We start from the raw sequence: 13,392 nt of genomic DNA on the forward strand, positions 1-13,392 counted from the left end.
GATGATGACTCCAACCTGGCTGATGACAACCCTACCCTAGAAGCCTTTCCTGATGATGACCCTGCCCTAGCAGCATCTTGGCAATCTGGAAGGGAGTGTTTCTTCTGTGGAGGCGCATTCCACTATAGGAAATTTTGTCCTGCTCGTAACGCAGTCTGCAATCATTGCAGTAAGAAAGGTCACTTTTCTAAGGTATGCCAGTCAAGAGCCTCTGTTAGTAAGAAAGGCCACTTTTCTAAGGTATACCGGTTGAGAGCCCCTGTTAGTTTTGCAGCTACTATCTATAAAACTGCTCCTCCCCCAAGAACTACTATTAAGGTTACAGCTGTCAAGGATAAAACTGCCCCTCCTCCCATCACAGCTGTTTTTCCCCAAAGTCTGTCCCATGCAGCCACGAAGGTTTCGGTAAGTGGACACATTTTGAGTGCACTAGTCGACTCATGCAGCTCTGACAGCTTCATTAGTGAGCAGGTTGTCAGTAAGTTAAAACTGCGTATTTACCTCTCGGACAGGGAAATTTCAATGGCTCTGATGACACTGACCACCAAGTCTTCCGGCTTTTGTTTTGTCGACCTTATTTTCAATGGCCACACTTATTTCTCCACCCGGCTCGGGGTGCTCAAAAACCTATGCAGTGATGTGCTCCTGGGACAGGATTTCCAGAGACAACACAAATGACTCACTTTTGAGTTTGGAGGGTCAAAGCCGGAGCTTACTATTTCTAAAGTACCGTTTTGTGCACTTTCGGCGGCTTCCCTCGACAAGCCCTCTTTGTTTACCAATCTTTCCCCCCGATGTAAGCCCATAGTCACTAAATCACGACGTTTCAGCCAAGATGATCGATCCTTTATGGAGGCAGAAATCTCTCACCTTCTAGCTGACGGTATCATTGAGCCATGTTCATCTTCCTGGCGGGCTCAAGTCGTCGTTGTTAAAAATCCTCTGAAGCAACACAAGAAACGTCTTTGCATCCAGTATACCGACCTGGATGCCTACCCACTACCACGCATTGATGACATGGTCAATAACCTTGCCAACTACAAGGTATTTTCAACTTTTGATTTAAAGAGCGCACACCATCAAGTACCGTTAAAGGACTCTGACAAAAAGTATATGGCCTTTGAGGTCAATGGTCGGCTTTATCAGTTTTGTTGCCTTCCAGTTGGGGTCACCAATGGGGTGGCCATCTTCCAATGGGCAATCGATAGCCTAGTCAAACAGGAGAACTTAACGGACACTTTTTCATATCTGGATAATATCACAATTGCTGGTCATGACCAGAAGGAGCATGATGCCAACCTCCAGAAATGTTTTGATGTTCTCCGTCATCGCAACTTAACCTTAAATGAGTCCAAATCTGTGAAATCAGTACCATCAGTCAATATCCTTGGCTACTGGGTGGGCAACGGTGTCATCAAACCGGATCCAGAGCGACTTCGTCCGCTTCAGGTGCTCCCTTCCCCTACGAATCTCGGCCCTCTTCGTCGGGCACTCGGCATGTTCGCCTATTATGCGAAGTGGATACCCCACTTCTCCGATAAGATCCAGCCCCTGTTTCACGCGATGTCATTTCCGTTGGAAGCAACGGCTATTTCAGCTTTCAACCTCCTCAAGCGACAACTGGAAAAAGCCACGCTTCATTCCATCGATGAAAATCTTCCTTTCGTGGTCGAGTGCGATGCATCGGAGGTGGCGATCTCGGCTACCTTGAATCAAGGTGGTCGACCCGTTGCATGTCTGTCCAGAACTTTGCAGGGTAGCGAGCTCCATTATCCTCCTGTCGAGAAGGAGGCTACAGCTATCATCGAAGCAGTACGTAAATGGAGTCATTTTCTTGCTCATCGCCATTTCATGCTTACAACCAATCAGCGCTCTGTGGCCTTTATGCTGGATAACTGGAAATGCACAAAGATCAAGAATAACAAAATACAACTCTGGAGGATGGAATTGGCCACCTTTGGCTACACCATACCTTATCGACCCAGCAAAGAGAATGTAGTCCCGGATACCTTCACGTGTACATTCTGCTCTTCTATGTCAACTTTGACTCTTGCGGATCTTCATACTGACTTATGCCATCCTGGCATTACCCGTATGTTTTGTGCAATCTAAAAATCTCCCATTTTCTATGGAAGATGTGAAAAGATCATGCTCCACCTGTAGAATTTGTGCGGAATTAAAACCGCAATTCTTCCATCCATCGGATGGCTCACTCATACACGCTATGCAGCCTATGCAGTGACTCAGCATTGACTTTAAAGGGCCATTGCCTTCCTCAATGCGAAACACCTACTTACTTACTATGGTGGACGAATATTCACGCTTTCCCTTTGCTTTCCCCTGTCCCAATATGCTTACTTCCACAGTGATCAAATGCCTCGATCAAGTCTTTTCCCTTTGCGGTATGGCCAATTTCATCCACTCTGATCGGGGTCCCTCCTTCATGTCAAGCAAACTCAAAAGTTATCTTTCCCAACGGGGAATCGCCACAAGTAAAACGACACCGTATCATCCCATCGGTAACGGACAGGTTGAGAGATACAACGTCATCATTTGGAACGCTGTTTGTCTTGCACTGAGATCACACAACCTACCAGACCAGCAGTGGGAAACTATGCTCCCTGACGCGTTGCATTCCATCAGGTCTCTTCTTTCTACGTCCACCAATGTCACTCCTCACGAGCGATTCTTCAGGTTCCAGCGTCGCTCCACTCATGGGACGTCCCTACCGTCATGGTTGGCAGCTCCCGGCCCCATGCTGCTCCGAAGATTCGTCCGATCTTCCAAAAATGATCCCCACCTCAACGAGGTGGGACTAACAGATGTTAATCCCACATACGCGCACGTGCGATACCCTGATGGCTGGGAGTCCACCGTTTCACTCCGAGATCTGGCTCCCTGTCCAACTGGTCTCACGGACCCAACTGATAGAGGAACCCATAGTAATGATGCCGACACTCTGTGTTCCTTTGAGGATGATGCCCTACCTGGGACATCAAGGGATCTGCTGGCTACTCCACCGGATCAACTCGGGGAGCCGAGCGCTCCCCATGGGATGGTCACCCGAAGCCAGGACGCCGGTCACTCCCCGGCTACCAAACAAGATGAAGCCAACTCTGCGCCTGTGGGGACCTGCACCCGGAGTCACGATCTCCCCAGTCTCCCTCAGGTCTATCAAGGCGACATGGGCCCAGTTGATCTACCAGTACGGACCAAGCGACCCAGGGGCCAAGACATGGTCTGAGGAGATGTGCCTTCCAGCCACAAACAAAGATCTAAAGGACTGTGGCTATTCGTGGTCCGCCTAATCCGCTAGAAGGAAGTCGTCGGACTTCCAAATCTTTCAGGCGGGAAGAATGTCATGAATCTTATCATTCATGACGAAATGACTGATGAAGTAACACTGGGCGGCCAGCTGGTGGCGCCATCCAAGGAGTATAAATACTCGGGTGTGGGCCCAGCTTGCTCAGGGCAGTTTTGTAACGAGGAACTAGTGATGTAACTAGAATCTCATGGTTGTGAAACAATTGATTAAAGCCTTGTTTTATACTCAAACCAAGTGCTCAGTAGTCTTTTTACATCCGGCGCTATATAAATACAAGTTGTTGTTGTTATCATGAGACTGAGGATCAGAAGCTGAATGATTTGCTTGTGGTCAAAATGGCAACTAGCTCGCAGGTTGGTGTGATTGAGATGTTACAATAGCTTTTCATTCACAATCGGTCCTGACACCTTTCTGTATTTGCTGCCATCATCCAAGCTTGCCCAGGTGTTGGCAATAAGAATCTATTGATTTCTGTACTGTTTGCCAAAATTAAAGTATTTGAATTAAGGCAAGAAGCTTTTAGTTTAAGGGTCACATTTCACTTCTTTTTATTGATATGTGCAGAAGTGAAAACACAGAGGAAAGTAAAGATTTTTTTGTTGTTTCTATGGGCTTTTGTTTCCTGACTTGATTATACAACAACAGCAACTTGTATGTATATAGCGCCTTTAACATAGTAAAACATCCCAAGGCATTTCACAGGAGTATTAAAAGACAAAAAATTTGAAAAAAAAAAGTGGTAGCAAAAAAGCAGGGAATTATAGACCGGTAAGCCTGACATCAGTAGTGGGGAAAATGCTAGAGTCCATTATAAAAGATGTAATAGCAGAGCACTTGGAAAGCAGTGACAGGATCGGACAAAGTCAACATGGATTTTCAAAAGGTAAATCGTGCTTGACTAATCTACTGGAATTTTTTGAGGATGTAACTGGTAAAATAGATAAGGGAGAACCAGTGGATGTGGTGTATTTGGACTTTCAGAAGGCTTTCGATAAGGTCCTGCATAAGAGATTAGCGTGCAAAATTAAGGCACATGGGATTGGGGGCAAGGTATTGACTTGGATAGAGAACTAGTTGGCGGATAGAAAGCAGAGAGTTGGAATAAACGGGTCATTTTCCGAGTGGCAGGCAGTGACTAGTGGGGTACCACAAGGATCGGTCCTAGGACCCCAGCTGTTCACAATATACATGAATGATCTGGACGAGAGAATTGGATGTAATATCTCCAAATTTGCAGACAACACAAAGCTGGGTGGGAGGGTATGCTGTGAGGAGGATGTTGTGAAACTCCAGTACGATTTGGACAGGTTGGGTGATTGGGTGGAGGCATGGCAGATGCACTATAATGTGGATAAATGTGAGGTTATCCACTTTGGTGGCAAAAACAGGAAGGCAGATTATTATTTGAATGGCAATAGATTGGAAGAAGGGAAAGTGCAAAGAGACCTGGGTGTTCTTGTGCACCAGTCGCTGAAGGTAAGCATGCAGGTGCAGCAGGCGGTTAAGAAGGCAAATGGTATGTTGGCCTTCGTAGCAAGAGGGTTCGAGTACAGGAACAAGGATGTCTTGCTGCAGTTGTACAGGGCCTTGGTGAGACCGCACCTTGAGTATTGTGTGCAGTTTTGGTCGCCTTATCTGAGGAAGGACGTTCTTGCCATGGAAGGAGTGCAGCGAAGATTCACCAGGCTGATACCTGGGATGGCAGGAATGACGTATGAGGAGAGATTGTGTCGATTGGGCTTATACTCGCTGGAGTTTAGAAGATTGAGAGGGGATCTCATCAAAACCTATAAAATTCTGTCCGGCCTGGACAGACTAGATGCAGGAAGGATGTTTCCGATGGCCGGGGAGTCCAGAACCAGGGGTCATAGTCTAAGGATAAGGGGTAAGCCATTTAGGACTGAAATGAGGAGGAATTTCTTCATCCAGAGAGTGGTGAACTTGTGGAATTCTCTGCCACAGAGGGCGGTGGAGGCCAGTTCATTAAATATATTCAAGAAGGAGTTGGATATATTTCAAATCAAAATCAAATCAAATCAAATCAACTTTTATTGTCATTGTTAGTGCACAAGTGCAGTACAACGAAATGTAGGCTTGCGGCTCCCGAGAGTGTACATTTAGATTAAGACATTTAAACATTCAACATACATTTGGCTTGTAATACATTAACATAAACATAACCATAATAAAGTGCATTGGCAGATGTGCAGGCTTTAGAGTTTATTTGTGGCGTTCAGTAGGATGACAGCCCTGGGAAAGAAGCTGTTCCTAAATCTGGTCGTACGGGTGCGAATGCATCTGTAGCGTCTCCCAGATGGCAGGAGGGCGAACAGACTGTGGCTGTAGGGATCAAGGGATATGGGGAGAAGGCAGGGACAGGGTACTGAATTTGGATGATCAGCCATGATCTCATTGAATGGCGGAGCAGGCTCGAAGGGCCGAATGGTCTGCTCCTGCTCCTATCTTCTGTGTTTCTATGTTTCTATATACCGAGCCACATAAGGAGAAATTAGGGCAGGTGACCAAATGCTGGAAAACATGCAGAAAAACTGCGAGAGCTGAAAAGGAAAGTCTTATCAGCATGTGGGAGAATATACAGTTCGTCTTGGCTCAGGAGGGAGCACTCTTGCCTCATGAGTCAGAAGGTTGTTGGTTCAAGCCCTATTGCAGAGGCATGAGCACATAACCTAGGCTGACACGTCACTGCAGTATTGAGGGAGTGCTGCACTGTCGGAGGTGATGTTAAACTGTTTTTTGGATAAGACAGGTGCACAGAAAAGATCCCACGCCACTTTTGGAAGAAGAGCAATGAGCAATGAAGTTCTCCTGGTGTCCTTGCCAACATTTATCTCTCCACCAACATTATTAAAGAAAAATCATATTATCTGATAATTTATTTCATTGCTGTTTGTGGGACCTTGCTGTGTGCAGATTGGCTGCTGTATTTCCCTATATATTACAACAGTGACTGCACTTCAAAAGTACTTAATTGGTTGTAAAGCCTTTGGGATGTCCTGAGGTTGTGAAAGGCGCTGTATAAATGCAAGTTATTCCTTTCTTTGCTTCATTATCTGAATTGTAGACAAGACCTAAATTGGGAGGGAAAAGGAACAGTACAACATTTTTACAGGGAAAGTCTGACTGAAGTAATGTTATAGTCTTGAATCTTTCTTTTCTTGTGTGCATAATATTGAGAACAAACCAAAAAAATATAAAAACAGAAAATTCTGGAAATACTCAGCACATCAGGTAGCATCTGTGGAGAGAGAAACAGAGTCGATGACCTTTTGTCAGAACTGGAAAAGTTAGAGATGTAACAGGTTTTAAGCAAGTACAGAGGCAGGGAAAGGGGGGGAGGAAAGAAGAAAAGGGAAGGTCTGCGACAGGGTGGAAGGCAGGAGAGATTAAATGACAAAAGTTATGATGGTGCAAGGCAAAAGGAGATGGTAATGGGACAAGCAAAGAAACAAAAGATGGGTCTAGAGGATGTCTAAATGGGAATAGCAGAGTCGGAAAAAATCTGGGTAGTGATGACAATCTGAAATTGTTGAACTCAATGTTGAGTCCGGAAGGCTGTAAAGTGACTAATTGAAAGATGAAATAACAACAGAAAATGTTGGAAAAACTCAGGTCAGGCAACATCCGTGGAGAGAAATTTGAGTTGACGTTTCGGGTCGAACCCTTCTTCAAAACTGGAAAGAAAATTAAATAGATCGAAGGCAGGGGTGCTGTTTCCCGAGCTTATGTTCAGCTTTATTGGAACAGTGTAAGAGGCCAAGGACAGAGAGGTCAGAGTGGGAGTGGAGCGGAAATTAAAATAACCGGAAGCTCGAGGTCACGCTTGCGGACTGAACAGAGCTGTTCCGCAAAGCGGTCACCCAATCTGCATTTGGCCTCCACAATGTAGAGGAGACTGCATCATGACCAGTGAATATATGTGCTAAATTGAAAAGCACAAGTAAATTGCTGTGTCACTTGGCATGAGTGTTTGGCAACCTGAGTGGTGAGAAGGGAGGAGGTAAAAGGGCTTGCACGGGAAGGTGCTGTGGGAAGGGGAGGGGGTGTTGAGGAGTGGACCAGGGTGAGTGGAGGGAACATTCCCTTCGGAATGCTGAAAGCAGAGGGGAGGGGAAGAGGTGTTTGTGCGATCATGCTGGAGGTGGCGGAAATGGCGGAGGATGACCTGTTGAATGTGGAGGCTGGTGGGGTGGAAGGTGAGGACAAGGGGAATCCTATTGGGGTTCTGGGAGGGAGGGGAAGGGGGAAGAGCAGAAGTGCGAGAAATGGAACGGACACGGTTGAGGGCCCTGTCACCCACAGTGGAGGGGAATCCTCGGTTGAGGAAAAAGGAAGACCTATCGGAAGCACTGGTATGGAAGGTGGCATTGTCAGAACAGATGCGAAGGAAAAGGAGAAACTGGGAGAATGGAAGACAGTCCTTACAGGAAGCAGGGTGGGAGAAAGTGTAGTCAAGGTACCTGTGGGAATCAGTGAGCTTATTGTGGATATTGGTCGACAGCCTATCCCCAGAAATGGAGACAGAGAAGTCGAGGAAGGGAACTTAGAGCGGGACCATGTGAAGGCAAGGCAAGGGTGGAAATTGGAAGCAAAGTTGATGAAGTTTTCCAGTTCGGGGCGAGGGCAGGAAACGGCACCGATACACTCATCAGTGTACTGGAAAAAGAGTAAGGGAGGGGACCTGAGTAGGACTGGAACAAAGAATTTTCCACATATCTCACAAAAAGGCAGGCATAGCTAGGACCCATATGGGTTCCCACAGCAACACCTTTTATTTGGAGGAAGTGAGTGGAGTCAAGGGAGAAGTTGTTCAATGTGAGAACAAGTTCAGTCAGGCAGAGGAGGGTGGTGGTGGATGGGGACTAGTTGGGCCTCCGTTCAAGGAAGAGGTGGAGAGCTTTCAGGCCGTCCTGGTGGGGATGAAGGTGCAGAGAGATTGGACATCCATGGTGAAAAGGAGACAGTTGGGGACAGGAAACTGTTAAAGTGGTGGAGGGCGTTGGAAGAGTTGCGAATGTAGGTAGGAAGAGTCTGGACAAGGGGATAAAAAGGAGTCGGTATAGGAATAAATCAGTTCCATGGGCAAGAAGAGGCTGAAACAATGGTTCTACCCAGGGCATTTGTGAATCTTGGGAAGGAGGTGGAAGCAGCTGTGTGGGTTTGGGTGACTGAGATTGGAGGCCGTGGAGGGAAGATCTCCAGAGGAGATGAGGTAAGTGACAGTCTTGGAAACGATGGCTTGATGTTTGGTAGTGGGATCATGGTCCAGGGGGAGGTAGGAGGAGGTGTCAGAGAGTTGGTGTTCAGCCTCCGCAAGGTAGAGGTTGGTTCACCAAACAACAACAGCGCCTTGTCAGCAGGTTTAGTAATGTTAGGGTTGGGATCTGAGAGAACGGAGTGCAGCAAGTTCAGAGGGAGCTAGGTTAGAGTGAGGTGAGCAGAGAAATTGAGACGGCTGATGTCACACCTGCAGTTCCCAATCAAAAGATCCAGAGAGGGTAAGAGGCCAGAGGGAGGGGTCCAGGTAGAATGAGAATTCTGAAGACGGGAGAAAGAGTCCACAGTGCGGGAGTAAGACTCCTGGCCAAAGAAGTGGGCGTGGAGGCAAAAATAACAGAGGAGGAGCTCAAGCATCATGCCGAGCTCGAACTTCATTGAGGTGGGGGGAGGGGCAATATTCCTTTTAAGCTGTGCGGCCGCGCAGCACTCTGGAGCTCCCTGTAGCTGGTTCACAAATGGGAAAAACTGTGCATGCGTGCTATTTTTAATAAGCAGCACACCCAAATACAATGGAAGGGAACATTGGCGGGGGGGGCGTTGCGTGGAGGGACGGTGGGGGTGGAATGGGATGAAGCTGAAGCCTTTGCTGAGGACTGATCGTTCGGGATCAGACGGGAAGGTCAGAGGGGATAGTGAAAACCCAGCAAGATGTGCAAAAAAAATGTCCCACTTAAGAAAATAGGATCGTGGTACATGAGCTTTAAGTTTGCGATTGCTGCGCTGCATCAGCGGCAAACACGCCACCCTCTCGCGTCCCCGTTGCTATCTCGCCCCGACCTGGCCAACCTGTTGGTAATTTGAGTGAGGAATTTGCGGAGACAGCGTCTCCTGACGTCAATCAGTACACAGCTCGCGCGCGACGTGACGGTTGGCGCCTGCGTGTTGTGGCGCGGCTGCGAAGAGGGAAGGCCGAAGTTGCTGCTCAGAGGCGAGCCAAAGCCTGAGCGAAGAGCGGCGAGGTTGACGGGTTTTAATATGAGGCTCGGGTATTTCTCACTTGGGAGCTGTCGTCGTGATTTGCAGTCCACCTTCCTTTCGTGCGCCGGTCGCGCTGAGTTCGCGGGAAGGGCGGTCGAGTGAAGATGGCTGACGCGGGCCCGGCTCTGGCCCAGGAAGGCTGGTGAGTGGCGCGGGCTGCGTGAGGCTTTGGTTGGCGAGGGGCGGGGGCGGTCAGTGACTCAGCCAGGGGCGCCTGGAGGCCTTGCTGCCGGCGCCTTTCGCTGCAAGTGGACAGCCCAGGTGGGCTGGCGTTGGTCCCGTTTGCACAATAGGTCTCACACAAAATGTGTTAATGCAGCTTCTTCTGGATTTGTGGTCGTCTTTTCTGCTCCCACAGTCATTCTTTATTTTATATTATCGATGGGTTATTTTGTTAGATGACTTTGTACCACCTTTTGGGTTGTCTTTATTGCTTTATATACAGGTGTGTTTGTTCGCCACTTCTCTCTCTTTCTCCGCCCCCCCCCCCCCCAAAAAAAAATAATCTCGTGAACAATTTGTGTGTTTGGGTGTGATTCTTTCTCTAATTATGACCCTGCTGAATCCATATGGAGAAGTTGATGAGAACTCTCATTTGAATTAGAATGGGAGAAATGGGATTTCTGTCATGGCGGGTGTGTGTGTGGAGGTGAAGTGGCTCATATGCAGCTGTCAGCTTGGGTCAGTGACAAGTGCTCTCCCCTTGCGAGTTATAAAGTTGCGGTTTAAAATCCCACTGATAACTTAAGCTCCTTAGCGTAGGAAATGAAGTGCTGTTCTTTGGGCGACATGTTAAACCGAGCTCCTGTGAACCCTTTGGTATAAGGTGGATATTAAAGATCTAAATAAGATCAAGGAGTTATTTTGCTTTCGGTTTCCTAAACTCTGGAATCTCCTCCTTAAACCTCTGTACCTCTTTCTCCTTTTAAGACCATCCTTAAAACTTACCTCTTTGGCCATGCTTTTAGTCATCTGTCCTAATGTCTCCTTTGAATCAGTGTCAATTTTTGTCTTATTCCGCTCGTTATTATGTGCCTTGGGATATTTTCCTACATTAAAGCTGCTATATAAATGCAGTTTATTTTTGTCTTGGCCAGCATTTCTTCCTTAACCAGGGCCTCTACAAATAGATTATGGTCATTCATCTCATTGCAGTTTGAAGATGCTGCTGTATATCTTTACCTAGTAATGATCACTGGAATTCAAAGTAATTCACTATGTGAAGTACTTTGTTATTTCTGAGTTTTTTTCTTTAATGTTCTTCAGTTACATTTTTAGACTTTTAAAAAGTTTAAAGCTGTGACATAGTTCAGGAAAAACTTTGAATCATCTGCTTCGAGATCTGTGATGCTAACAAGGATCTTCTTTATTTCTGTTCTGCATCACAACCTATTCTTTATAGGAAACTGTCTTAGTTGATGCTAGTATTTTGGTTAAAATTTGCTCTTCAGCTTTGGCTATTATGCCAGAATAATTTGTGCTTGCCTTAGATAGGATTCAGAAACTGATCCCAAGTGTAAAGGGGATGAGCTAAAATGGGGAAAGGCTTGAACTTTACACTTGAGAAAGAAGGTGGTCAAAGGGACATCATTGAAATAAATAGTATAGATAAAGCAAACACATTATTATGAAAGTAGGGCAAGAAAGTAGGCTGACATAAATGGAAATGAGTAAAAACTGAAGTTAAAACAAACATCAGGCAAAACTGTACACATTGATAAATGTTTGGAAATGGCTCCACTAATGCAAGTCGTATTTTGCCATCTTTTAAAGAATTAGTGATATAAACAAAGCATATGCAAAAGATGTCCAGTGAGCATTGCACTCTGTCTGTGTGAGTCAACCAGTCTCTGCACTACCTTGTCCGTAAGGGAGAAAGCAACTTTGTTGCTGCTGTTTCTATCTAGCAGTGTATCAAAGAAAGATTTTTTTTTCTTTTTTTTAAACTGTTCTACAGGCGAAAGACAAACATATATCTGAATCAGGTCACAAGGGGTGAATATTGTCATGATATCCTGCCATAGATACTGGATGATACGAAGTGCCAAATAACTAACAACAATCTGGTACACCTTGCCAATCACCTTTCTTCGTAGCCTGGATTTTAATGAAGTTGAGAGATAAAACTTGAGTAGTTGGATAAAGGAAAGTATATAATAATGCTTGAGGCTACGAATTCATATTTTTCTTGGAAAATTGATAGCATCACAGGGTTTGGTACTCAAAGCTTATAAGAATCCAAAACACGACATAATAAACACATTTTTTAATCAGTGTCTTGAACACTTATTCCTAGCTGGCATTTCAGTGCAGTCCTGAGGGAATGTGGCAGTGTAAGAGATGCCACCTTTCAGATGAGATGTTAAACTGACGTCTGCCCACTCAGGTGGATGTGAAAGTTCCCATGGTACTATTTGAAGAAGAGCAGGAGATTTCTCCACAGTGTCCTGGCCAATATTTATCCCTCAACTAATAATACTAAAACATTGCAACAGTGACTACACCTCAAAAATATTTCATTGGTTGCAAAACACTTTGGGACGTCCAAAGATCATGAAAGGCGCTATATAAATGCAAGTTTTTTCCTTTTTAGTGGATTTGATAATACAATGTGTGTTACGACAGTGGTGAATGATTGATTGTTTATCCGACTGGCGGGAAGTATACAGTGGTGTCCCCCAGGGATCAATATTATAACCACTTCTCTCTTTGATATATATTAATCACCTGGACGGTTATATAGAGCATAATTTCAAAGTTTCCAGATGACCCACAGCTTGGAAATGTGAGGAGGATAGTAACAGACTTGTGGAGGACATAGTCAGATTGGTGAAATGGGCAGACACATGGCAGAAGCAGTTTAATGCAGAGAAGTGATGCATTTTGGAAGAAAAAATGAGCAGAGGCAATATAAATTAAATTGTACAATTTTAAAAGTGGGCACTAACAGAGAGCCCGGGGGTTCACATACACAGATCTTTGAAAGTGGCAGAAAACAAGTTGAGAAGGCTGTCAAGAAAAAGGCATATGGGATAAAACATACTGCGCATGCGCAGTTTTTACATTGAAAGGATGGCAAGCTGGTTCTCTGGAGCACTGCGCGGCAGCGCACCTTACAGGGAACACTGGTCCCAAGGTGCTTCACAGGAACGATTATCAAACAAAATTTTACATCGAGCCACATGAGATATTAAGGCGGGTAACCAAAAGCTTGGTGAAAGAGGTAGATTTTTGAGGAGCATCCTAAAAGGAGGAGAGAGAGAGGTGGTGAGGTTTAGGGATAGAGATCCAGAGGGCGTCAATTGTGGGGTGAAGAAAATCGTATGTGGAGGAGCGCAGAGATGTTAGAGGATTGTAGGCTGGAGGAGGTTAGAGATGGGGAGGGCGAAGCCATGGAGCGATTTGAAAACAAGGATGAGAGTTTTAAACTTGAGGCATTGCCGGACTGGGAGCCAATGTAGGTCAGCAAGCATGGGTGATGGGTGAATGGGACTTGGTGGGAGTTAGGACACAGGCAGCAGAGTTTTAGATGAGCTCAAGTTTATGGAGGTTGGGAAGCCGGCCAGGAGAGCATTGGAATCGTTGAATCTAGAGGTAACCAAGGCGTGACTGAAGGTTTTAGCAGCAAGTGAGCTGAGGCAGGAGCGGAAACGGGTGATGTTACGGAGGTGGATGTAAGCTGCCTTGGTAATGGAGAGATTATGGGGTTATCGGAAGTTCGGCTCAGGGTCAAATAGGATGCCAAGATTTCAAACCATCTGGTTCAGCCTCAGACAGTTGCCAGGGTGAAG

The 13,392-nt window shown here is 46.0% G+C and overlaps 1 protein-coding gene across 1 annotated transcript in view; it reads left to right on the top strand.

The window, feature by feature from the left end:
* The first annotated feature begins 9,465 nt into the window (after positions 1-9,465).
* Positions 9,466-13,392, top strand: part of tdrd3 (tudor domain containing 3) — a 113,355-nt gene continuing 109,428 nt past the window's right edge. Inside the window, exon 1 of the mRNA XM_085998660.1 lies at positions 9,466-9,743. Coding sequence (XP_085854786.1) covers positions 9,706-9,743 — 38 coding nt within the window. The 5' untranslated portion in view covers positions 9,466-9,705. The remainder of the gene's footprint in view (positions 9,744-13,392) is intronic.

This window comes from Somniosus microcephalus, chromosome 10 (genome assembly GCF_052327205.1).
Source record: "Somniosus microcephalus isolate GS21.2 chromosome 10, FLI_Smic_1.0, whole genome shotgun sequence".
In the NCBI taxonomy this organism is placed as follows: domain Eukaryota; kingdom Metazoa; phylum Chordata; class Chondrichthyes; order Squaliformes; family Somniosidae; genus Somniosus; species Somniosus microcephalus.